This window comes from Felis catus, chromosome E2 (genome assembly GCF_018350175.1).
Source record: "Felis catus isolate Fca126 chromosome E2, F.catus_Fca126_mat1.0, whole genome shotgun sequence".
NCBI classification, from domain to species: domain Eukaryota; kingdom Metazoa; phylum Chordata; class Mammalia; order Carnivora; family Felidae; genus Felis; species Felis catus.
This window is the reverse complement of record NC_058382.1, coordinates 24,785,562-24,812,709: the sequence shown is the minus strand read 5'-3', so window position 1 is coordinate 24,812,709 and position 27,148 is coordinate 24,785,562. Positions and strand designations below refer to the sequence as shown.

At 37.3% G+C, this 27,148-nt stretch overlaps 1 protein-coding gene across 1 annotated transcript; it reads left to right on the top strand.

The window, feature by feature from the left end:
- The first annotated feature begins 312 nt into the window (after nucleotides 1-312).
- SHCBP1 (SHC binding and spindle associated 1) lies at nucleotides 313-27,148 on the top strand. Its single transcript, XM_003998003.5, has 13 exons — nucleotides 313-466; nucleotides 3,076-3,243; nucleotides 3,423-3,538; nucleotides 4,955-5,163; nucleotides 9,848-9,940; nucleotides 13,136-13,369; nucleotides 13,460-13,628; nucleotides 13,938-14,058; nucleotides 16,762-16,893; nucleotides 17,536-17,654; nucleotides 23,230-23,316; nucleotides 23,696-23,837; nucleotides 25,948-27,148. Exons 1-13 carry the CDS (start codon nucleotides 358-360, stop codon nucleotides 26,271-26,273), a joined length of 2,025 nt encoding a protein of 674 aa, XP_003998052.2. The 5' UTR covers nucleotides 313-357; the 3' UTR covers nucleotides 26,274-27,148.

Below are 27,148 nucleotides of genomic sequence, written 5' to 3'. Positions count from 1 at the left end.
TGGCAAAAACAAGTCTACATACTGCTTTTTGATCCCCAATTCAGTGCATTTTCTAATACCCATTTCCAGGCATTGCTTGTTAGTGTTTCGGAAATCTTCCCGAATTATGATCCAGTTAAATTTTGTCCCAGTAAACAAAAGACCGAGTTTGGACAAGAACAGCAGTCCGCTCGCCCAGTAGGTGGCGCAAAGGCGCTGTTTCCGGGGTAAGTGGAAGCTGGAGGGGGCGGAGCTTGTTCGGAAATGGGGCTACGTAAGCCTTCCTTTAATTGGCCCAAGAGCCTCGGCCCACTATCCAATCAGAAACGCCTGCGTCATTCTGTTACTGGGCTAGGCGGCAGCCCGCGGAAATTTGAAATGGCTGACGGGTTGCTGGCGGCTGGCGGGCTGGGGTCGCAGGCGATGGTTCCCCAGCCGGAGCGCACGGGCTGGGCGGTCGAGGAGTCGACAGCGCCTCTGGAGAAAGGTGAGCACCCGTTATGCCGGGCCCGAGGAGCCGCCTTCTAGCGGCGGACCCTTTCCGCGGGGTCCTGGGGGCGTCGGGACTTTCAAAGGGCGCCTGGGTCTTATTTGGGCTTCCGGACCCAGCTCTCCAGAGTGGCGGTGGTGACAGTGCGAGGCTCCGACCGCCCCTCAGGACGCCAAAGTCGGGAGGCATCTCCCCTTCTCCCCGCCCCATCTGGCTTCAGCTTCCGCGAGACTGGAGGGAGTTGAGCCTGGCCAGGAATTTCCAACCTGGATATCTGGGTGGGCTTCCGGGTGCTTTGTGCGTGTTCACCTGTGGAGAGACGTCTCCTATTTTTCATCTCCAGCTCAAGGTAGATCATGAACCATTCTCCCTTAACTGAAAGATAAGAAACTTGAACCCTTGGCCTGGGTAGCCCTGCGCACCGAGAGTAGGTGACACGCCCAAAGTTAGGGGAGCCAATATGGGACAGTCTAAAAATAGAACCGAAGTGTAATTCTCAGTCCTGTCTACCTCTTTGTGGAGATTTCCGTTATTATTATTTGTCCTGATATTTTTAAGCTGTTCAGAATTTTCCTTTAACATTTGCAGTTGGATTGTGTAGTGGAAAGAGACTTGGCAAAGTGAGAAAACGTGTATGACTTAATTCCACTAGTAATCCCTCTTGTGACCTGGCAAAAGTCACTTGGCCTCAGTTTTCTTTTCTGGAAAACAGAGCCAATGGTCTTAATAGAATGTTGAAGATTAAGTGAAATAATGTGTGAAAAGTAATGCTTTCAAAGTGGCGGTAAAGAATTGTGCTGAAGTAAGGTATCCTTTGCTTTTTTGTATTGTGTTAAAATACACATAAAACAAAGTTTACTGTCTTAATTTTTAATTGTACAGTTCAGTGTTATTAAATATATTCAGACTGTTATGCAGCCATCACCACCGTCCATTCCCATAACTGTTATCTTCTAAACTGAAACTCTATTCCTATTGAATAATAATTTCCCATCCTCCTCTCCCTCATCCCCTGGCTATGATCATTATACTTTCTGTCTTTATGATTTTGACTAAGTACCTCATTATCAGTGAAATCATACAGTATTTCTCTTCCTGTTACTGGCTTATTTCATTTAGCATCATGTCCTCACGGTTCATCCATGGTGTAGCAGATGTCAGCATTTCCTTCCTTTTTCATTCGTTTCCTTCCATTCATCCATTGATGGACACTTGGATTGCTCCCACCTTTTAGCTATTGTGAATAATGCTGCTATGAACATGGGTATACAAATATCTTTTGGAGGTCCTGCTTTCAGTTCTTTTGGATATATACTCAGAAGTCAAATTGCTGGGTCATAAGGTAATTCCATTTTTAGGGTTTTGGGGGACCACCATACTGTTCTCCATAGCAGCCGTACCATTTTACATGCCTACAACAGTTTACAAGAGTTCCTCCTTCTCCATATCCTCACTAACACTTGTTTCCCTGATAGTTTTTCTTGTTGTTTTTTGATAATTGCCATCCTAATGGGTGTGAGGCAAAGGTATTATTTCTTTAACATTTATATATACTATTTATATATTACTGTTGTGATTAATAAATAATTTAATTACCTTAATTGAAATAAGCATGCTATTTTCACCTTTCCTTTATAGGAGAGGAAATTGATGCACAGAGAGATTGCCCCACAGCTAGTGAGGTATTGATGCCCTTTTAGTTTCATGTGCATTGGCATTTGTGAGCAGTAGACCTCTGAGTACACTGTGGGTCATTTGTGAGGTCAAGTAGCTCTGGTGGCCTGAACAGAAGCAAAGAAGTCAAAGCAAGGAGCAAATACATGGAGCTGGGGGGTGGGGTGGGAAGATTGCTGTTAATAACAGTCTCAGATAACCTATGGAAATTATTTTGCCAGCTTGAATGCTACCCTCTGCATTGTTTATTTAGTAGCCATTTTGTCTATTAAAAACATCGCATTACACAGGATTAGATATGCCACTGGCCAAATCATGCCTTATAAAACATAATTACATACAGCCCAAACCTAATGTGATTAGCATTTTCTAATCTTTTCCTTAGACATAGTTACTGAAATTAGTGAGGAGGAACCTAGTAGCTTTAGCGAAGTAAACCTTATGCATTATTAAGAATTTCTCATCCTTGTTTATTGAGGGGCCATTGACAGACTGATATTGAAGAAAATAAAGAAAGGCTTCAACTTATTTTGAGAAGGACTATAGGAAAGCAGCTCCTAACTTTAATGAAACTTTATGGAATTGTTTTGGGGAAAAAATACTGTAAGATATTTGACCATTATTATAAGTTGCTAGCTACAGTAAGAATCACAGCTTTATTCTTTAAAGGAGATTTTGGTAACTTACAGTGAATCAAAAACAACCCTTTTCCTCTGCCTCTTTGAAAAACTTCACAGAACAACAAAGACCTAACCTATGAAACATTTTAAGTTCTTACTGTTTCAAAGTAGAACTTGGTTTTTGTGATATTTTCAAGTTTGGAAAACTGGTTTCTTATGACAGTGATAAAGGTAAATAAAGCATTGCTCCCAAATCCTTGTTTATATTTTGTTTGGAGTTTCTAAGCCTGCTTATTTTCATTGTTCTTGTAGCTCTGTTCCAAGATGAAGATTCATGCAGTGATTGTAGCAATCATGATAAGCGGGGTACTAGTTTACAAAGTTTTGTGCCTGAAGGAAAGACTCATTTCCCAGAAATATTCCAGACAAGTCAACTTTTGTTCTATGAGCGATTCAGAGCTTATCAAGATTACATTTTAGGTAAGTAGGGTTTTTTTTTTTCTTTTTTACTGCTTTTATCTTTTCAGTTTACACGTAGATTGTTTATCTCAGTCCCCCAGACTTGCCAGTTGATTCTGAGAAAGTGGATTTAAGTAGATTTGTTAACTTTTCTCTGCTTTATGCAGTCTCAATTCTTATTGTGTTTAATTTGTTTGTAGCTGACTGCAAGGCCTCTGAAGTAAGAGAATTCACAGCTGAGTTCTTGGAGAAGGTCCTTGAACCATCTGGATGGCGGGCAGTCTGGCACACTAATGTGTTTGAGGTGCTGGTTGAGGTAAATTTAATTCTGTTGTTAAGGCATTTGTCTCTTGCTAAAAGCACTTTCCTTCAGACTGTTACAGCCAAAGTGCTTATTTTTAATTAAAGTTTATGAGCTGATTGAAAATAGCATGTTTTTCACATCTAATTGTCATGGTGTATGGAATGTTCCGCAAATTTTAAAGGCAGCCAAGGAGGAGTTACCAGGGAATTGAGGTGGTGTAAGTTTCAGTGTCCTTTGACAAGGGGAAATGGTTTATAAATCTATGAAGTGGAGGAGGTATTTGAGACCATTTAAGAAATAAAGAGGCCGCATTATGAAGTCAACTGAGTTTCAATTAATTTTTTACCTTCTTAGTTGTAGCCCATTAAGTAGCTCAAACCCAACAGGCATTTAAAAACTGGCCTATTTTTTTGCCTAACAAATTTGTAGATATGTGGTTAATCTCTTGATAATGTGTCCCATTGTCAAAAGTAAAAACAATCTTATTTTTCAGCTGACTGGGCCTTTTACACTAAATTTGCACTCTAATTACAGCTGTGAATTTTTCTCAGTGTTTGTTAACTAGACCACAAAAAACCCTGTTAAACTAAAATGTTAAACCAGGGAGTAAGAATACAAGTTGTTGCTGCAGCTCCTTTTTAAAATGACATCACTTTCTGCAGTGATTATGTATGAGGCAGTAGGTGGCAGCTGTTCCTGGGGACTTTTCAATTTTGGGTTATGCTAATATCTTTGGTTGCAGTAAAGGCCTATTAATTTGATTATGATAGTGTCGTTACAATCCATGTCTTCTGTCCATGTTCAATCTCCCACCTCTACCCTGACTTATTCTCTGAAAGTTATCAGAGTCATTGTTTTAAAAGAGAAATGTGCCATTCCTCTGCTTAAAACCTCTAATGCATTGCATTTACTAAAGCCTTGGTGTTGGCTTTGTGGTTTCTCTTTATCTAGAGAACACAAAACCCAAGTTCCTTCCAATGCCCTTTCTGTCCTGATCTCCTTGCCCCTCTCTCTCACTTCATCTACTGCTGCCCCTTCCCTTGCCCATTTCTTCCCTTTGGTTCCAGCAAGAAACACTGCCTTTCTCCTGCTCCAGCAGCCAGTCTGCCACAGGGCTTTTTCACCTGCCTGATCTTCAGATGGCTGCTTCCCTTTCATCCTATACTTTTCCCTACCATCCCAGCAAAACCAGACCATCACCCCTGCTAGTTACGCTTTGTCAAATGCTTATCACAGTCTTGTTTGTCTTCTCAATTCTCAATTACAATGTAAGCTCCATATGGGTAAGAACCAGGCCCTTCTTGTTTTTTTTATATTATGGAAGAAGGCTCTGTGCTCCCATTTCATGCTTTAAAAAATCAGGCTATAAGTAGTGTTTTATATTTGTCTTAATTTTTATTTCCATGTAAGTAATATTTTAAATTTCAGGTCACAGATGTGGACTTTGCAGCCTTGAAGGCAGTAGTGAGGCTTGCCAACCCGTACCTCTGTGAATCTCAAGTGAGCACTTTTACCTTGGATTGTATGAATGAGCTCCTTGATCTGAAGGAACATCGGTTGCCCCTGCAAGAGCTGTGGGTGGTGTTTGATGATTCTGGAGTATTTGACCAGACAGCTCTTGCAGTTGAACATGTCAGGTAGGAAGAGAGTTGATAAAAATAACCTTGTGGCCCGAGACTGGATGAAATGCAGTAATTCTGGTCTGCATTATATACCTAGATTTAAAACTCAAACTATAAAGTTGGTCATTGAAGTATTTTAAAATGTTCAAAGATAGGGAAATCTTTTTTAAATTAAAAAAAATTTAAAAAAGATTTTAAGTTTTCATTTTGAGATAATTTCAGACTTATAGAAAAGTTGAAAAAAAACCCCAAAGAATTCCTGTATGGCCTTCATTCAGTGTCCTCAAATGTTAACAAAAGATATGGGATTCTTCGTTTGGTTTGTATATGTTTAGAAACTCTTAAAAGTTCTGGAGGCTAAGGCTTATGATTAAAGTACTTGAATATGAAGAAAGGAAAGAAAGTGAAGGAGGTGGTACACTATGTCTTCTACACCAATAAGACACACTTTTTTTCCCAAGAATGTATCTGACCAAAGATGTTTTCTCAGGCCGCTTCCAGGATACTTAGGGGATACTTATAGTGATTCAGCAGTTCCATTTATCACCCAATGCCCATCAAAAGTGCTCTCCTTAATCTCCATCACCTATTTCACCCATCCCCTCATTCACCTCCTTTCTGTTAACCATCATCAGATAAATCTTTTGTCAGATAGTTCCTGATACAGATAGTTCTTTTGAATCTTCTTTATTATAAGTATATTCACTAAGGAAGGCTGACTTTTGATTATTTAAAAATGGACTTCTATTCCTCTAGGAGCTGGGAGACTGGATTATAGTAGCATAGTGTCTTGTAGTTTTCACTTTTTATGCCATTAGTGAGTTAACCTGGTTTTGCTGAGGTTAATTTCGATGTTCCACAAAGAAGCAGAGTGTTTCAGGCCCAGCTTCCAAGATCTTATGGAAAATTTCTAATTGTACACAAGAACTTTTAACCCTAGATATTCAGTATTTGGCCAAGCAATATAAATCTAAAGAACTGGCTTCTGTTCAGAACCAGTTTCTCTCACTTGAAAAAAATCTGTCAACTGAAGCCTTTGAAGGTAAAGGGATAATTGATGAGTTTAGGAAATTAGGAATCAGGGAATGAAGCTTTATGGGTATTGAAGTTGGTAGAAAGACAAGTATCTGGAATTAGTAATGGTATTTGAAGGTGAGCCTGGCTAAATTTATTCTTCATTTTGAGGACTCAGATTCTGGTCAATGCCCAGAAAAGTTATGAGGGTTCTCGTTTGTTTTTTATTCAATGAGTATTCAAGTGCTGGGTCCTGATTTGATTGGTGCATGAAACAGACACAATCACCACCACCAGCAGGCTTCATTCTAAAGGTGGGAGATGAATCTTAATCACATGAAGGTATAAATGTGATTGGAAACTGCAGTGAGTGCAATGAAGAATTAGAGTGTTCTAAGACTAGGTCAGGTGGCTGTTACATGGTTGTTTCCTGAGGAAATGACATTTGAACTTGGGTCTGAAGGGTTGGCTACGTGAAAGGGGTGTGGCAAGGGTGGGGAGGGAACAGGTTCAGGAGCTGAGTGAATTTAAGGAACTGGAAGGCCATTATAGCTGGAACACAGACAGTAATGGGGAAGACTTATGAAACTAGCTTAGAGGTTGTCAGGAGTCAGAAGATGTGGGACTTCATCGGCCAATTAATCATTTTATCTGTAAAAGCACTGCGGAAGCACTGAAAAAGGTTTTTATTCAAGGGTGAATAGGATCAGCTTTGTGTTTTAAAAGATTTGTTCTGGCTGCTGTGTGAAAAACAAATGGAGGGAGATGGAATAAGAAGATCGGGCAAGAGAGTGGGCTAGAGTGGGGTGTGGAGAGGACACATAGAAGCTTACTGAGAAGGTAGGATGGCTGGGACTTGGTGGCCGAGTAGATGTGGGGGATGAGGAGATATGAGTGGATAAGCCAGAAGTTAAGGTTTTGGTCCTGAGAGAATAAACACTGGAGGAGGTGCAGATGTGAGTGATGTGTGTGAATGCCCAGTATGGTACTGGTGAGGATAATACTTGAGCTAAGTCTCGAAATGTAAATATAAGTTCACCAGGTGGAGAAGGTGGACAGCCTGACCAGCATTTCACATGGAAGTTTGAAAGACCTTGTGAAATGGGAGTTTGCATGCAGGAGGTCTGACAAGAGAGGTGCTCTGTAGCCAGATTGTGAATCCAAGTAATACCGCCAAGCTCAGGAATTTGAACTTCGTTGTGAGGGCAGCAGCCAGCAGAGTTTTTTAACTGAGTAAACACATGCTCAGGTTCTTTTTTTTTTTTTTTTTGAGATGACTAGAGGGTGAAGAGACCGGCAGTCCAATCTACAAGAATTAAGAGATGGCTTTATTTTCACTGCTCCTTCCTTTTCATAGCAGAACTTTTTTTTTATTTATTTTTATCTTTTTAATGCTTATTTATTTTTGAGAGATAGAGCACTAGTGAGGGAGGGGCAGAGACAGAGGGAGACACAGAACCTGAAGCAGACTCCAGGCTGTGAGTGGTCAGCACAGAGCCTGATGTGGGTCTCGACTCATGAACTGTGAGATTATAACCTGAGTCGAAGTCGATTGCTTAACCCAGGTGCCACCCACGTGCCCTCACAGCAGAACTTCTTGACAGAATTCTGTGTAGTCACAGTCTGCACCTCCTGGCATTCCAGTAATGCTTCTGCCCCACAGCACCACTGAAATTGTGCTTAAGGTCACCAAAGTCCTCCATGTTCTCCTTCCCAGTCATCTCTTTTCTGATCTCATCTTGCTTTCCCTCTTGGTCACATTCTAGTTATTTGATCACTCCCATCTTCCTAACACACACTCTTCCAGCTTCTTAGTCATCTTGGCTCTTCCTCTCTTGCTCAAAACTTTAAAATGTTGGAGTTACCTAGGGATCGGTCCTAGACTATCTACCCTTCTCTCTCTTTAATCAGCCTTGGAAGCACATTAGAATTACCTGGGAATTGCTTTTGTTTTTGTTTTTTTAAATATTTATTTTGGGGAGAGCGCAAGCAGAGGAGGGGCAGAGAGGGGGTACAGAGGATCTGAAGTGGGCTCTGCACTGACAGGCTGACAGCAGCAAGCCCAATGTGGGGCTTGAACTCATGAACTGCAAGATCATGACCTGAGCCAAAGTCAGACGTTCAACTGACTGATCCTCCAGGTGCCCCTGGGGATTGTGTTTTATAGGAGTAGGCCAACTAATACATGAAGAAAGAATGATAGGATCAGAATATCACTATTTTGCAACTTGTAATAAAATAAAGGTTCTAGGCAATAATTGTGGTTGGCTGCTACAACCATTGGTGAAAAACTGATGGGGAACTCTGTAGTAGATGGATCAGGTTGACAACACCTGAATCCACTGGTCATTCTTAACCTCATCATCAGAAGAGATGACCAGGTATCTTATGCTTCCTGATGGAAGTACATTGTGTCTGTCTTTAAGTATCCTTGCCAAAACATCTTTCCCAAAGCTGATCAAGTCTTTAGATCTTACTTTCTGTTTACCAGAAGTAAAAGAAGCGGAAGAACATGTTAAATGACCCCATGGGGATGCAATCAATAAAATTCAGAGTGTGGGAAACTTAAATAAATTGCAAAGAGAAAAGGAGGGAGGGATAATCTATAGAATAACTGTGATTTAATTAAATGCAATAGCTGACCCTTGTTTGGATCCTGATTTGAACAAGCCAATGATAAAACAATAACAGCAACAATAGCAGAAGAGACAGATAGGGAAAATTCAATACTGACTGGATATTTGGATATTAAGAAATTATAACACTTTCTTGGTGTAAAGATTTATTTTAGAGCTATATGCTAAAATTTGTGAATGTTGTATGTTTGACATTTGCTTTAAAGTAAATCCAGTGTTGAGATGGTGGGGGTGGGGAGCAGAGAAGTAAGTGGGTAGGGTAGAGATGAAATAAAATAGCCTATGCATTGATAATTGTTGAAGCTGGTTAATGCATAAACGGTGTTCATGATACTACTTGCTCTTGTGGATGTTTGAAATTTTCCATAATAAAAATTTGTCCAATCGCTTGGGGGGGGGGGAGGGGTTAAAAAAATATGTATCTTGCACCCAACCCCTGTCCCCCTCCTGCCTTTTGCAAAGGTTCTGATTTATCGGTCTGGGATAGGTTTGGGAATCAATTTTTAAAAGCTTCCTGGGGAACTCTAACATGCAGAATCAGGTTTGAGAACTGCTGTTTTATATTATTTCCCTAGATGATCTCATCTGTTGCTTTAATGTCATCAATATGCTGACAACTCCTAGATTTATGTCTTTAGCTCTGATATTTCCCTTGGGCTTTGGGCATATATATTCATATTCGCTCTTGACATCATCCACTTGGAGGTCACATAGGCATCTCAGTTCAAACTGTTTTCAACCCCAAACCTTTTTCTCTCCCAGTCTTTCCTATCTTAACAAATGACACTACCATCTACCCAATTACAGATGGTCAATAAATAGTTCTTCTGATTAAAAAGAGGTGGTAATGGAAACAGTGTTGTAGAAAACTTCTTCTTTAGTCAATCTAAAAAAGTTCTTGTATGACTCAAAACTATCAAGTCTAGCATTTATGCAGCATTCTCTATCATCACTGATACAGTTGTTGTGATTTACTCTTTAGCTTGCACTCTCCAAAACTCTAACACTGAGCCAGTGATTAATTTGAATGATATGAGTTTCCTTTTCAGATTTTTCTATCAAAACATTTGGAGGAGCTGGGATGAAGAAGAGGAGGATGAGTATGATTATTTTGTCAGATGTGTTGAACCTCGATTGAGATTGTAAGTATTTGCTAGTGACCTTGTCCATGTTGGAAAAAGAGCTGTCCATGGTTTATTTTACCTGTCTGGTGTATGTTACTCCAAGGGCCCACACACAGAAGCAGGCTGCTATACAAATAGGATAACCCATTGACGAGTTATTAAATGAAACCTGTACGAATGCAGAGAAACCTATTTTTAGTGTTTATACACTTGAGTCTAAAAGCTGAGTTCAGGGACACTGAAATTAAACAGCTCACTGTTTTGTAAGTCTGAATAAAACTCAGTTTGAGCTAATGTGTTTAAAAGAAACCCTGTGTTAAATTCAAAGACAATTATTTGAGAAATAGAGAAGTTAGTTGAATTATAAGATATTTCTTTTGCTTTAATTTTTTAAAAGAGTACTTTTAAAAATATTTGGCTTTATTCTAAGTTCCTGTAGTAAAAGACACTGGGCTAAACTAACAGAATTATCTCAGGATGTTTTGTCAAGTTCTTGTCCTTAAATCTTATTTGACAAATAGATAAAAATACTAAACAATTAATATTGGTGGTGCATAAAAATATACTAATTACTGAAACACAATCTTCTAAGAAGAAGAAGAATTGTCATATTTTTATAGGGAAAAACACATTACAAAAAATGTAACTTAACTATGCAACCCACATAGTATTCGGATTTCCACTAGATGGTACTCTAAGACCAAGTAATTTTCTTGTATTCATGAGTGGTAATTTAATAGGCAGTGCTGCAGTAAGAATAAAATTAGAACTTGCACTAAAAAAAAAAAAATTATAGAAGGTGATTTTTTTTCCCTGTGTGAAAGATGATTTTGCTACATAAGGTAAGGCAGTAACCCTTTACTTTTTTTTTTTTTTTTTTTTAATTTATTTATTTTTGGGACAGAGAGAGACAGCATGAACGGGGTAGGGGCAGAGAGAGAGGGAGACACAGAATCGGAAACAGGCTCCAGGCTCTGAGCCATCAGCCCAGAGCCTGACGCGGGGCGGGGCTCGAACTCACGGACTGACCGCGAGATCGTGACCTGGCTGAAGTCGGACGCCCAACCGACTGCGCCACCCAGGAGCCCCCCTTTACATTTTCGTGGAACCCAAATAGATTTGGTAAATTTCTCTTGATTTACATAGTAAATAATAAGTAAAAAACATGTGAAAAGTATGGTTAATGGTTCCTCCTGGTTAAGAATTATGTGTGATTTCTATTTAGCCTTTCCAGTTTTTCCATCATGCATTTCCTATTTTCCCATAACGTATTCAATAAAATGCCAGAATTTCAATAAGCTTGCATATTTTCTAGTTTTGTTATGCTTGCTCTTAGAGAGCAATGATTGGTTTTGACTGAAGTGAATGAAATGTAATGGTAGGTGAATAATGTGTATCTAGCAAATTTGATCTTTACTTGGAAAAGACTGTATTCTGATTTGACAGCTTTACATGTTCAAACAACAAGAGATGATTTACATATTTACCTTTTACATCCCTGGCAGATAAGAAAGTGTAAGGGAGGAATTGTTTTAAGTTATGGAGAAGAAAACTATGGTACTTGATGGGGAAACTGGAATGTTATCAAATGTAGGCAGACTCTTTAAAAAGGTCCCTGGGCAAAGAGAGGAGTAGCGTTATGAACATGCAGGATTTAAAGGGAATCAAACCATACTGTCTTGATTTTGCACTGTGAGGTAAATATTTTTCCTTTTTAATTCAAAACGCTGTACTTCAAAGCTTATGGGTCTGAGACACAGATGTTGGTTCATTGCTTCCAGACCACAAAGTATCACTTTAATGAGAAGACATAGCTGATTGGCATGGATATTGGAAATGCTAAGAAATTTATTTTAAAATTTGAGTCTTAATCTTCATAACTTAATAGACCTGATCAAGCAGTCAGTGGTTTAGTTCCCAATTTTTTGTTTGCAAAGTGGATTTCTAGAATATCTTTAAATGAGTATGGATTAACCAAAGCAGACAAAATCCTTGCTTTTCAAGCTTCACCTAATTCATTTACTTGAAAAGTGGAAAAAATTATTTTTTTTTTCATTTTAAGTACTGTTTGAATGTTAACTGTAATTTCATGTAAATTTGTTTAGGATGTGGTTCTGTTTTCCCCCCCTATCTTATTTAGAGCATGAGTAAGTTAGGAAAACATCATCTAAGGCAATAGTTTTCAACCTTGACTGCACATTAGAATCCCCAAGGAACTTTAAAAAAAAACAAAACCTCTCTACTTCTGGAGACCAGTTTAATTGGTCTGAATGGGGACCTGAGCATTTGTATTTTTAAAAGCTCCCCAGTGATTCTAATATGCAGCCAAGGTTGAAAAACTCTAGCCTCAGGCATAGCTAGTCAATATACTTTTAAGTGAGAAATAAAGCAATTATTTTAAAACACTAGGTAATGACAATAAAATTGCAGTTTATTTTCAAATCCATTAATTTCATGTCCATTAACTTGATTGTACATTCATAAATTATTTTATTGCATCTAGAAATACTTTTTGTTCTGTCTATATATGTGAAGATATACAAACTAATAATAAATTTTAAGTACCAGTAAGGTTGTCCAGTACAAGGTTATTTTGTTTCAATCACTCTCTAGTTTAGTAATGGCAGCTTTATATTTTTTTCTGAGAATCTCAAAGGCTTATGTTTTTGAAATACTGTTATAATCTTCCTAAGGGAATATTCAGCATAATTTTTTGCTGTAGGGCTTTAAATGTGAGGAAGGACTAGATGACTTGAATCATTTTTATTTTTCAATCTTATAAATATGGTCATCTTCGACATTGTTATGAAACTACTTGAGATACTTCCCTTCCCATCCACACTCCCAGATTGCCCTCTGACATTCACTTAAGATTTTGAATCTAATATATGAGAAAATGATTTTTATTAAATAATGATTACAAATTGTGAAACATGGACTTTCAGTGTTTGTAAATAACAAATGCTTGGATCTAAGAATAAAACCCAGCAACTCCCCAAAGCAAGAAAAGCTAGTGACTTTAATAAAGTGATCCTTAAAACTTTCAATAGCTTCCACTTATAATAGAGTGCTATTCAGAAAGACTTAACATGTACTGAGTTATGTATTATAAAATGCTTTTCTTCCTGGTCTTTAAGGACTAAATGGGCTGTTTTAATGATAGGAAAATATATCAGAAAGGCAGTGTATTTCAATTTGCTTTTAAACTTGCAGGCATTATGACATCCTTGAAGATCGAGTTCCTTCAGGACTTATTGTTGATTACCGCAATCTGTTGTCCCAATGTGAGGACAGTTACAGGAAATTTTTAAATCTGAGAAGCAGTTTGTCAAATTGTAACTCCGATTCCGAGCAGGAAAACATCTCCATGGTTGAAGGGTTAAAATTATATTCAGAGATGGAACAGTTGAAACAAAAGCTAAAACTCATTGAGAATCCATTGTTGAGGTATGTGTGTCTTTGTTATTCTTAGCTAGTTGGCATCTTTTCTAACCAGCTATCTTACTGAGAACTGATAGGTCTGTTGGTTTCTCTAAGATACGTGTTTGGTTATCAGAAGAATTCGAATATCCAAGCAAAGGGCATTCGTCCAAATGGTCAGAAGGTCACGCATGTGGTCTCCTCCACCATGATGACTGGTCTGCTGCGGTCTCTGCTCAGGGACAGGCTTTGTCAGGAGCCTTGTAAGGAAGAAACAGAAATTCAGGTAAAAGGAGTTTTTTTGCTGCAGGTGGCTTTTTTTCTTCTAATTCAGGCCAGGTTTTCCTGAATTCTACAAAGCGTTTATAGGAGCTTCCCAGAGTTGATTTTTTGTGAAATGGGTAGTAGTGAGAGCCCTGCCTTTCATAAGCATTAGTCACTTACCAAGCACGTGTTGGGTTCAGTGCAGTAGCTGAGGAGATATTTTTTTTAAGTATGTGGTTTTGGCACTTTGAAAGTGAAACATGAGAGTACCTGGAGTGATATGTAGGCTGCTTTTGGGGGTGTATATTTGCAATATGTTGTTGTTTTCTAGTTCCATAGTGATCCATTGTCTGCTATAAATGCCTGCTATGAAGGTGACACTGTGATTGTTTGTCCTGGCCATTACATGGTACATGGCACATTCGCCATTGCTGACTCCATTGAGTTGGAAGGTGAGTCCGGAATATCATGCGACCAAACTCTCTGGCATGATAATGCTTAAGAAAACAGAAAATCACTGATCTTGTTGAAACTCCAAGAATATGATTAATTCTATTTGATTTCAAATGAATTTCCTTAAAATATTTTGAGTATTTAGGAGAGCCTGGGTGGTTCAGTTGGTTAAGCTACTAACTCCTGATTTTGGCTCAAGTCATGACTTCACAGTTGTGAGATTGAGCCCTGCCTTGGCTCTGTGCTGGCTGCTTAAGATTCTCTCTCTCCCTCTGCCCTTTTCCCACGTGTGCCCCCCTGCCACATGTGTCCTCTCTCTCTGTCTCTCAAAAAAAAAAAAAAAGAAGTATATGTATATACATATATGTACATATATACATATATATATATTTAAAGTGTGTGGGACATTGACTCAGTGTTTGAGCAACTTGAGGTATGATTTTTTTGTGGCATTGTATGTGTTGGGAAAACAAGCACATAGAGAAAAAAAGACCATTACGAAGAAGCATATTTTCCAGAATGTAGGTGGTTTATGGAAAGGAAATTTCATTTCTAGAATAAAAATTTTCCCTAGGAATATTTTTTAAGGTTTAGTATTTTTTATTTCCTGCCTACTCTTCATTTCTTATATGTTATGGATGTGTTGATGCATGGTTTTTGTTTTAAATTTAACATATTTCTGCATAGGTGCAGGTCCAACTTGAAAGTGGACCAAAAATCTTTATCTTATTCATTCTTTAAACTTGCTGAATGTCAAATTCTACTTCGTATCTTGACCAAAGTATACTTATGAGAACATTAATGTTGAAAGATTCTATTAAAAATAACTTTTTAGGCTGTCATAATCTTATTGTACATTTAGAGTGATTCCTAAATTTAGGTTACTTTACAGTTGTTTTTCATGGTCCTGTGTATTTCCATAACATATTAAATTTAGATGCACCTGTTCAACTATTTACCAAAAAAGCTTCAAGTTAGCAATAAAGCTTGTAATGCAAAAAATCATATATCATTTTGGGACTTGTGCAGCTGTTCACAAACTGCTTAAGCTATGCTCTTTATCTTTATCTTGTCAAAACTTCTTAATGGAAGCAAGGCTGGGAGTTTAATTTCCTGCTGTTCACTAGTACGTCACTTTACCCCCTTTTTTGTTTTATGTATGTAATTTTTGTTCTTTCCCTTCTCCAAATATTTGATATATAATAGATGTGTGTGTATAAATAACACATCTGCAGGATAAATCACTGCAATAAAAACACTTTATTTTTTAGCATAGTGAAAATAGCACTGATATTATAGATTGTATGGTAGATAGCAGTTCTTCCTAGGTTGGTGAGGAAATTAATAATGAAATTGCCAAAGTGTCATAAATAACCATATAGATATCTGAGGATTAAGTGTAAAAATGACTATAGATTTACTAACAGGGGGCATTTCTGAGAATTTGGGGAATCAGGTGGTATATCTAGTGTGAATATATGGAGTACCTGTTTATGAGTAAGAAGATTAAGGCTTATCTGATAGCTTATCTGACTGATCTATAGCTAACACTTATCACAAGAGATATATAATTGAGTACCTACTATGTGCAGGGTGTTAACAGTACCTATAGTAGGGTTTTTCTTTCTTGTTTAGTACATTTGCTTAAATGATGGTTTTATGTTTTAAATTGCTAAGAATATGTAGCTTGTTAATGTAATAAGCTTAATTTTTTTCCTCAATATGGCAAATTTTTTTAGTTTTTAATTTTTTTGATGATAAACATAATGGTTATCATAGAAAATGTTCCAACTGCAGGCAGACACAAAAGAAATCAGAAAGAGAAATTACTTACAATCCAGTCATCCAGAGTCCACCACTGGCATTACCCCCAAATATGGAGTCCTCTTGTATTCTTCTTCAGTGCCCCCAAAGGCTTGTCTGTGTCCTTTGAGTACAGAAAACTATTGGTTTTGCCTGTTTAATGTAGTGACTGCTTTCATTTACTCAAACAAAGGCTCATCTTAGACATTGAGACTTAGTTCTTACAGCTTTTTCTATGTGATTCCGTTTTATGATGAAAGTCAGACAACTTCTCTAGTTTTCTGACACTCCAGGTTTTGTAAGCCCATTCAGAGGTCTGGCCTGCATTATTAGTTTGGAATTTGTAGAGCTCCATTGTTTTTCATTGGTTCATGAGTAGACCTGTTTTTTCAATAACTGAAATTGTTTTAAGTCCATCTGTCAGGTTCTAAGTCAACCTGTTTAAGAGAATACTAAAATTTAAAAATCTTGAGAAATGCCTAGGATTTTTCAAACCTAATTTGTATTAGAATAATAGGATTTTAGAGTGGGGAAAAAAACTTTTAAGGGTTAAATGCATTTTTAAAACTTTTTGAACCAGCTGTGAGTATTTAGGATTATTTACTTTTATATAGCAGTTTTGTAAGCAAATTTAGTGCTGACCTGGTCTGAGATGGTTGATAGGGTAGTCTTCCTGATAATGGGAGCAAATTGAGGAGTTGTTATAATTAAAAATTGTATACCCTGGTTTAAATTAAACAAGATATGTGAGGAGATAATTAGATTTTACTTAAATGCAACTTGGTTGACTGGTCTCAAATATCATTTGTGGTCATTTGAAATAGAGAAATCTACTGTAGCAATTTTGTGTTTAAACATTTCCCCTCAAGCATCTTAAACACTCTTGCTGTCTTCCTTAGGATATGGTCTACCAGATGATATTGTGATAGAAAAGAGGGGCAAAGGAGACACTTTTGTGGATTGTACAGGTGCAGATATTAAGATCTCAAGCATAAAATTTATTCAGCATGATGCTGTAGAAGGAATCTTGAGTAAGTATCTGAATATTTCATGTATTATTTTGTTCCAGGAAGGAAAACTTTACTTTCCCTGGAAAATGCAATTTAATAAACTTACTCTTGAGTATATGGAAGACTGATTAATTATTTATGTACACATAACGTGATGACTTAGGAAGCTTACTCTAAAGTAAAAAATAGTTCAGTCTATTCTGAAAATTTGTTAGTTTAATATTGGTTTCTTTGTGATCATTTTTTTCTTTCAAACATTCCAATATTGTGGTCTGTGTTCTTTCGTTTTCAATTAGCCCTAAACTCAATGCAGCTATTTTCCCATTGTGCTGGTATTTGTTTCCTAGGATCTGTATTCCCTTTCTAGAATTGGTCTCCTTTTCTTCTCCCTTCCAGGATACTCATGAAAGTTACTTTCTGATACTTTTTTGGTAATGAAAAGTGCTTTTTAACTTGGTTTTACGTTTCTGAGATCATTCTTTTTTAAAATGCTGCTTTTAGATTTTAGTCATTGTTTTGTAAATTATGAATTTGTAATTCCAATAACAAAGTTTACATGGTGGCTAGTGAAATATTTAGACCACCTAATGTCAGCTCTAGACCATTTCTAATATTGGAAAACACACATTACTTAAAGCATTTGATTGCATGTTTTCATTCTAGTCATTCATCGTGGTAAGACCACATTGGAAAACTGTGTGCTGCAGTGTGAAACTACAGGAGTCACGGTGCGAACATCAGCAGAATTTTTAATGAAGAACTCAGATTTATATGGTGCCAAGGTAGGATAATCTCTTATCTTTTGGGAAAGAAGTTTAGGTTTAAGTTCTAAATAAGTAAAATGTGGGACCAAGATGTAAAGATGTACACTCCCGTTCTCTTTCCTCAAAGAAGTTCAGACACTTATATACACTAAATCAGCCAGTCAATTGTGTAAGGAAGAAAAATAAGAAATCTGACAGTTTCTCTAGGATAACTTTGAGATTTAGACCCTTCACATTTGTTAATTTTGCAAACAGTTTTGTAGCAATTGAAGCTCAGTTGCTCTTTTTAAAAAAATTTTTTTTAATGTTTATTTATTTTTGAGACAGAGACAGAGCATGAGTTGGGGAGGGGCTGAAGGAGAGGGAGACACAGAATCTCCGAAGCAGGCTCCAGGTTTTGAGCTGCCAGCACAGAGCCCGATGCAGGGCTTGAACTCATAGGCCACGAGATCGTGACCTGAGCCGAAGTCGGACACCCAATCGACTGAGCCACCCAGGCGCCCTGAGTTGCTTTTTTTAAATGAGACTTTTTATTTTGAGATTATTGCTGAGCTAACGTACTGTTGTAAGAAATTATACAGAATGGTCCTATATGTATACTCTGTACTAGTTTCCCCATAATTGTAACATCTTGGAAAACTGTAGCACAACAGGATAACATGATTCAGTCGAGTATTTCCATCACTCCAAGGATCCTGCATGTTGCCTTTGATAGCCACATCCACTTGCCTCTCCTTCAGACCTCTTCCTTAATCACTGGCAAACTTTAGTCTCTTCTCCATTTCTATTATTTCTTCAAGAATGTTACGTAAACATAATCATACAGAATGTAACCTTCTGGGATTGGCTTTTTTCACTCAGCACAGTTCTCTGGAGATTCATCCAAGTTGTTCCAGGTGCAAAGTGTTTGTTCTTTTTTTATTGCTGAATAGTATTCTAGCATATTCCAGTTTGTTTAACTGTTTACCCGTTGAAGGATATCTGGGTTTTTTCCAGGTTTTGGCTATTGTAAATAAAGCTGCTGCAAACATTTGTGTACAGGTTACTGTGTGAGCACTTTTCATTTCTCTGGCGTAAATGCCCAGGAGTGCACATGGTAGCTACATGTTTACTTTTTTTTTTTTAAAGACATGGCCAAACTGTTTTCCAGAGTAGTTACACCATTTTACATTCCCATCAGCAGTGTTTGAGTGATATAGTTTCTCCATATCCTTACCAGCATTTGGTTTTTTAAATTTTAGCCATTCTGATAGGTATGTGGTTTTACTTTTCATTTACCTAGTGGTTAATGATATTGAACATTTTTTCATATTCTTACGTGCCATCCTTCTCTTCAGTGAAATGTCTATTCATGACTTCTGCCCATTTTCTAATCGGATTATTTGTTCTTTTTTACTGTAGATTTTGGAGAGTTCTTTTTATATTCTAGATACTAGTCCTCTGGTGGGTATTTGGTTTGCAGATTTGTATGCTAAACTGTAGCTTGTCTTTTCATTTTCTTCACTTGGGCTTCTACAAAGAAAAGCTTTAAGTGTCAGTGAAGTCCAATTTACTGATTTTCCCTTTTGTGGGGTAGTGCTTTTGGTGTTAAGTACAAGAACTCTTTGCTCAGCCTTAGATATCAAAGATTTTCTTTTATTTTTTTCCTAAAAATTTCATAGTTTACATTTTACATTTAAGGTCATGATCCATTTTTTGAGTAAATTTTGGTGTAAATATGAGTTTTAGATTAAGGTTAATTTATTTTTTTGCCCATAGATGTCCAGTTGTAACCACACCATTTCTTGAAAAGGCGGCTCTTCCTTTGATAAATTGGTTTTCTACCTTTGTCAAAAATCATCTGGAAAATTTGTGTAGGTCCATTTCTAGGTTCTCCATTCCATTCCACTGATCTGTGTACCTGTCCCTCCACCAGTATCTGCTACTGTATGTTGAGTCTTGAAATCTGATACAGTGATTCCTTCCACTTTGTCTTTTCCAAAATGGTTTCAACTATTCTGGTTCCTTTGCCTGTCAATATAAGTTTTAGAAAAATATGGTCTCTGTCTACAAAAAATCTTGGTGAGATTTTGATAGGAATTCTAATAAAACTGTATATCAATTTGCGGAGGATGGACATCTTTTTTATGTTGAGTCTTCCAATCTTGTGAACACTCTCTCTCCCATTTATTTTCATCTTTGATTTCTTTCATCAGCATTCCATAATTTTTAGAATACAAGTCTTGTATGTGTTTTCTTAGATTTCTATGTAAATATTTCATTTTTAAGTGATTATAAGTCATCTCATATTTTTAATTTCAATGTCCATGTGTTCATTACTAGTATACAATTGACTATTGTTTGTCACATATCCTGTGACCTTGCTGACTTTTCTTATTAGTTCTAGGAATGTTTTTGTAGATTGCTTGGGATTTTCTATATGACTATCATATCATTTGCAAATAGGGACAGTTTTATTTCTTCCCTTCTGATCTGTATGGTTTTGTTTCCTTTTTTTTTTTTTTTTTTTTTTTTTTTTTTATTTGCTTTATGGCACTGACTAGAACTTCCAGCACTATGCTGAATAAGAGTGGTGAGGGTGGACATCCTTACTTGTTCTTGATATCAGGGAGAATGTATTCAGTATTATACCATTAAGTATAAGGTTAATTATAGGCTTTTTGTAGATAATCTTTATCAAGTTGAGTAAGTTCTCTATTTCTCTTTTGTGATAATTTTTGTAATCACTGTGTGTTGATGTTTGTTAGATGTTTTTCCTTAATCATTTCATATGATTACATGATTTTTCTTTTTGGAAGAAAGAAAATGGTGGGTTACATTAATTGATTTTCAAATTTTGAACCAGTTTTGCACCCCTGGAATAAACACAATTTAGTCATAGTGTATATTTTTTAATATATTGCTGTAATATATTTGCCAATGTTTTTGTGAGGAATTTTTACATGTGTATTCATGAGAGATATTGGTCTGAAGTTTTCTTTATTTGCACTATCTTTGTAAGTTTTGTTATCAGGATAATATTAGCTTCATAAAATGAATTTGGAAGTATACCCTTCACTAATTTGTATTAATTCTTTAAATGTTTGGTAGATTTTTCCAGTGAAACCATCTGGGCCTGGAGATTTCTTTTTTGGGAATTTTAAAATTATGAATTCAATTTCCTTAACGGTTATAGGGCTGTTCAAATGACCTATTTCATACTGAGTGAGTTAACAGATATGCTGATAGGTTACAGAGCTCCTGTGGATGGGTGCCAGGTCAGTGGTGAAGGGCTTTCCTGTTTGGTGGCAGTGGCACCAGTGACTCCTGGAGCACCATGTGTTATATGTACCACCTTCCACCCAGCCCGTTAGGCCTCACACCAGCCTGGGGACACAGGTGACCATTTCTTCTGCTAAGTTGTCAAATTTACAGGTATAGTTATTTGTGGTATTCCCTTAGTCTTTAACCTTTTGATGTCTGCAGGGTCAGTGCTGGTATCTCATTTCATTCTTGATATTGATAGTTTGTTATAGTCTTATTGGTCCCTGAGGCTCTGTTCACTTTTCTTTTTCAGTGAATTTTCTCTGTGTTGTTTAGGTTGGGTAATTTCTACTGTTCTATCTTACTAGTTCACTGATTCTTTCCTCCTTGTTTTCCTTTTTGCTGTTGAGTCCATCCACAGAGCTTTTTATTTCAGTTATTTTTGAGTTCTGAAATTTCCATTTGGTCTTTCATATCTTCTGTTTTTTTCACTGAGACTTTCTTTGTGCGCCTTTAATTTTTCATTTAAGTATGTTCGTAATTGCTTCTTAAAGCCTATTTATCGTGGATGCTTTAAAATCATTGTCAGCTAATTCTAACATCTTTGACATCTTGGTTTTGGCATCTATTGACCATCTTATTCAGTTTGACATCTTCCTGGTTCTTGGTATGACAGGTGATTTTCCATCAAAACCTGGCCATTTTGTACTACATTATGAGAGTCTGGATCTTCTGTTTTAGTTTAAGTGACACCCTTACAGGAGGGGATGGGATGAAGGGTACTGCTGGTGGAAGGAGGTAGAAGCCCAGGTTCCCCATTTTAGCCTCCACTGATACTTGTTTCAGTGGGATAGCTCTTTGTTACTGCTGGGAGGGGATGGAAATTCTGGTTTCCAGCATGGTGCCCACTGACACTGTGGCCCATGACAGTGGCCTTGTTACCACTGAGCAATGGTGAAAGTCCAGACTTTGTACCAGGCCTGCTCTGATACTGCTCTAGTGGTGAGAGGGAGTGGCATCTTGTGACTGTTGGGTGGGAGTGTGTAGTCTCCAGCGATGCTGCTAGGGCCTTGTTACCGGCTGGTGGGGATGCAAATCCTGGCTTCCTGCTTGGCTTTCTCTGTCACCACCCCATTGGGAGAGTTGGGGTGCCTGGTTACAGCCTCGAGAAGGTGAAAGTCTATTCTCTCCTCTTAGCATTTGCCAACATGGGGATGGGCCACTATTTTTGTCTGTGGCATTTGACTGGCATAGAGCTATAATTATCTGAAAGTCTTCTTTCTAAACTGCCTGGTCCTTTGGCTAGAGAGTTCAGGCTTTTTGGAAGGCTTTTCTGGTCTGTGTCTTGTGTTTATGGATTGCCAGATTCTTCAGCTTCATGTCTGGGGAAGAAAGCCCAATTGGAAGATTTTTTTTTACTTAGTAGAGAGTTAGATTAGCCATCTAGCCATATGTGTTCTTGTATCCCCAAAAGGGGAATTAATAATAAATATTTTCTCATGGTTTACTACTACTCTTAGAAAAAAAACTCAACATATATGTGGTAGGTGTCTTATAAATGGTTAATAGCAGCTCTTCTTCATGTATGATATTATATATTAAATTATTCCCAAAATGATTTCTTAAATAACTATAGAGGTTTGAGTAAATTATTTTTACTTCCCAAAGTGCTTAGTATAGTTTTAGGAAGTAAATTATTCCTGTTACTGTTACTTGATTGGTACCATGTGCTCTCAAGGGACACTGTGAAAGAATTGTGCCATGCATGGATCTTTCTGGTTACTTTGTTTTATTGAGTCACTTGAATTGGTTGCTAATTTTAACATGTGTGTACTAGTGGAGGCTATTAATTGTTTAGCTCGTAGAAGTGATTTTTAGGTTATGTTGGGATGTTTTAAAACTAGTGTGTTTTTAAAAATATCAGGTCTTCTTTCTATACTTAAATTGCAATATTTTACTAGACTCAAATACCATTCTCCAACTAATTTAGTATCTCAGGATGATCATTTTGAATAAGTGCAAAATTGTTAAATATTTTGTTTCTTTTATTTGGCAGAATCAGAAAACTGACTTATCCAGAATGAAAGGGAGTGGAACAATAATCAAGTGTTGATCATCTTAGCCAGTGTTTTGTGTGTGTCTCTGCGTGTGGTTTTTGAAAGTGATAAATGATAGACAACTTGCTGGAAATGGAGCAAATAGAAATGTTGATTAGAAATATCTAATAAAACTTTATGTAAAACACTTTATATTTACACTGTGTTAAGGTTTAAGAAATGATTGTACTAAATCTTCTCTTGTAGTCCTGCCTTAAAATACTGATTGTGATACCTTGAAATGTAACTTGTAGGGTGCTGGTATAGAAATATATCCCGGGAGTAAGTGCACCTTGAGTGACAATGGGATCCATCACTGCAAGGAAGGGATACTCATTAAGGTGAGCGTACCTGCTAAAACACCCTCTTTCCAAAGGTTAGAATGGTTTCATCTAAGAAATAATTGTGTTTTGTTAAATTCCCAAGTTGAGTTCTATTGTTTGGTTTTGAAAAGCACAAACAGTACATACATCTTAACAATCATCTTGATATCAATAGTTGGTGATTGAGGGTCTTTTGTGAGAATACTTTGCTATCTATAGATCTGCAGAAATGACAGAGGAATGCTGTGTCATTCAGAGCTCAGACTGTGCTACAACATATTAATAAGCATAGCTTTCTACTTTATTTTTAGAATAGCCTGAAAACAGTGAGAAGAATTTTAAAGGAGGCAGTGTTGAATGTGACAGTTCCTTAAAACATTTGTTTTCAATGTCACAGGACTTCTTAGATGAGCATTATGACATTCCCAAAATATCCATGGTGAATAATGTCATACATAATAATGAAGGTTATGGTGTTGTCTTGGTGAAACCTACAATCTTCTCTGACCTGCAAGAAAATGTCCAAGATGAAACTGAAGGTATGTTTTATTTAGTGATTTTAAAACTTTTTTTTTTTCAACGTTTATTTATTTTTTTGGGGACAGAGAGAGACAGAGCATGAACGGGGGAGGGGCAGAGAGAGAGGGAGACACAGAATCGGAAACAGGCTCCAGGCTCTGAGCCATCAGCCCAGAGCCTGATGCGGGGCTCGAACTCACGGACCGCGAGATCGTGACCTGGCTGAAGCCGGACGCTTAACCGACTGCGCCACCCAGGCGCCCCTTATTTAGTGATTTTTAAAAATAAAAATGTGATCCTAGTTTACTTTATTTCAGCATTAAACTCTTATTAAGGATCTGAGTCTTCCTCTCCTTAACAAAGATAACTGGCATATGCTTGGACTCTGAGATAGAGAAACTTGGGAAGGCTGTAACATTGTAGACTCTCAGGGTGTAAGAAACTTTCAAGGTCAACTAGTTCACCTATTCATTCAAAACCCTGGTGTGTGGTTTCTGTGGTCCTGCGGTTCTCTTCTTATCATGCTTGGCTTTCTGTGCATTTATAGAATAAAGATGAGCATATGATAGAAATGGTAGCTCCTGCTGACATTTGTTAAGGATGGAGGCAGAGAAATGCATGTGTCAGATTGAAGGCTGCATTTACTGGAGGGGATTGTGGAGTTTGTCTCTATTTTTTATTGGCAGAAGTAAATGCCTCCCTGTTAACTATCTTTCTTGGCAGGAAAACTGAGCTTAGTAGGAAATTTGTGACTTTTAAGCCATGACCCAGATTACTGTGAAATCTTAGTCAGAGAGGGATTATGCATTGGCATGGATGAGGAAAGTAGTCCTCGTCATCCATCAGGATACAGTCTAGTTATCTGTGAGTTCTTTTTCTTCTCACAGTTATGTAGGTCAGAAGTCCAGGTGGGCTTGGCTGCATTATGTGCCTAGGGTCTCAGAAGGGTGAAGTTAAGGGGAGTGGGCTTTGATCTGAGAGCTCTGAGGGGGAAATCTGCTTCTGAGCTCATTCATATTGATGGCAAAATCCATTTCCTTGAGGTTGTAGGACTGAGGTCTCCATTTTTTTTTTTTTTTTTTTTTTTTTTTTTTTTTTTTTTTTTTTTTTTTTTTTTTTTTTTTACAATTGCCTGAGGATTGCTTCAGCTTCTAGAGGCCACTGTCCAGTCCTTGCCCCCATAACCTCCTCTATCTCAGCAACTTTCCTCAAGAGAAACTTCCTTAAGGCAAATTTTGTTCATGCTTCAAATCTCTCATGTTTTGAATTTCTTCATACTTTCCTCTTCTTCATCTAGCCAGAACAAAACCCCAACTTTTAAAAGGTCCAAGTGATTAGATTAGGGACACCTGAATTATTTCCTTAGAGTCAGCTGATTAGTAACCTTAATTACATGTGCAAAATCCTTTTGCCACTTAACAATCCAGAAAGTAACACCAGGGGGGTGGGCATCATAGGGGCCATCTAGAATTCTGCCCCTCAGTAAGCACTCACTTCTAATGCTGGCATTAGCTGCTAGAAGGAGAGTTCCTTTGGGAATAGTGGCACTCTTACTAATCTTTGTGTCTATCTCCTAACGCCGTGCTTATAGTAGGTAGTCAATATCCAGAAAGGGTCCGTTGAGTGAATGAGATTCTAGGATAAAAATAGAAAATAATTCAAAATTGGTAATCCTGTATGAGGGTCAGAAAGTCTTGGTACAAAGACTAAGACAACTGCTTATTGAAATACTTATGGCAAAGAGTTCATGGAATCCAGTCAGATGATAGCAGGAATCCTTGGCAGTAAAAACTTAAAAGCTTTAATTAGAATATAGAAATATAGGGGCACCTGGGTAGCTCAGTCAGTTAAGCATCCGACTTCGGCTCAGGTCATGATCTCGTGGTTTGTGAGTTCGAGTCCTGCGTCAGGCTCTGTGCTGACAGCTCGGAGCCGGAAGTCTGCTTTGGATTCTGCATCTCCTCTCTCTTCCCCTTCCCTGCTCATGCTCTCTCTCTCTCTCTCTCTCTCTCTCTCTCAATAATAAATAAACATTAAAACAATTTTTTTAGAATATAGAAGTATATATATTTTTTGTTGCGTTATTTTGTACATTTTACTGTATTTGTTATAATTTGTTTGTTTCTTCAGAAAATAGAGCACTTAAAATTCCGACAAGTGAGGAGGCAGACACAGTGGAAAGGGTGGATCTAGAAGAGCTGATTCAATGTACAACTGGCAAAATGGAGCTTTATGCAAGATCTAATCTTTCTGAGCAAGTGGAAGGCAACTGTGAAATTGTAAATGAACTAGTTGCTGCCTCCACACAGAAGGGTCAGATGAAGAAGAAAAGGTTGAGTGAACTGGGGATCACGCAAGCTGATGACAACTTAATGTCACAGGAGATGTTTGTTTCAATTGTGGGGAACCAGTTCAAATGGAATGGGAAAGGGAGTTTTGGCACATTTCTTTTCTGACCACTGTGATATAAATAGATAGCAAAATATTGGATTTTGCACATGCTGCCCTGAGAATCACTGCTGCTATCATAGTTTGCTTCATGTCTGTATTTTATATTTGATATATTTGATTGGGTTCGAGTGAAATGTACATCTATTTCTATCTGCAGGTGTTGCACATGAAACATTCCCTTTTATAAGGAAGGTCATAAAAACATATAACATAGAAAATATTTGAAGATTTCTTATCCAGAAAGTCTTGCTTTCTCAAACACATAGTTGTCTCATATTATTAAGCCTATCAGTAACTTTCTAGTGTAAATACACTTTTAACCTAGCACTTCAAAGAAGAAAGGGAATGCAAGATGAGTGCACAGAAATGCAGTAGGTGTCAAATGTCAAATGTGCAGTGTTCTTTACACTTGTCTTTTTCTCCCAATTACAGCAAGCCTGAATTCCATGATATATTTGCATACTACTTGTCTTAAAATAAGTTTTTATTATTAGGAAGTTATCTGCATAATCAGACATACTATTGAGAATTTGAGTGGGATGCATTTTTGTGTTGAACAGTGTAATCATCAAAACAGTAATAGCATGGCAAGTTTGAAACAGATATGAGATGTGTTATTCAGAGCCAATGCGTATGTAGAACATTTTCATTGTTGCTGAATATGAATGATTAAAAAGAAGGTGTTTTTCTTTGACCATAACAGTATTCTGATCAGATTTCAAATATCTTACACATAGTGGTTTCTTTTACAACCTGTATCAGCTCTGTGTTCTTGAATATCATATTGTAAGACACAGCTTTTAAAGATATTTATATTTTTAAAAAGTATATGTGACATTAATATGCTTACTGATTAAAATTAAAATTATGAAATAAAAAA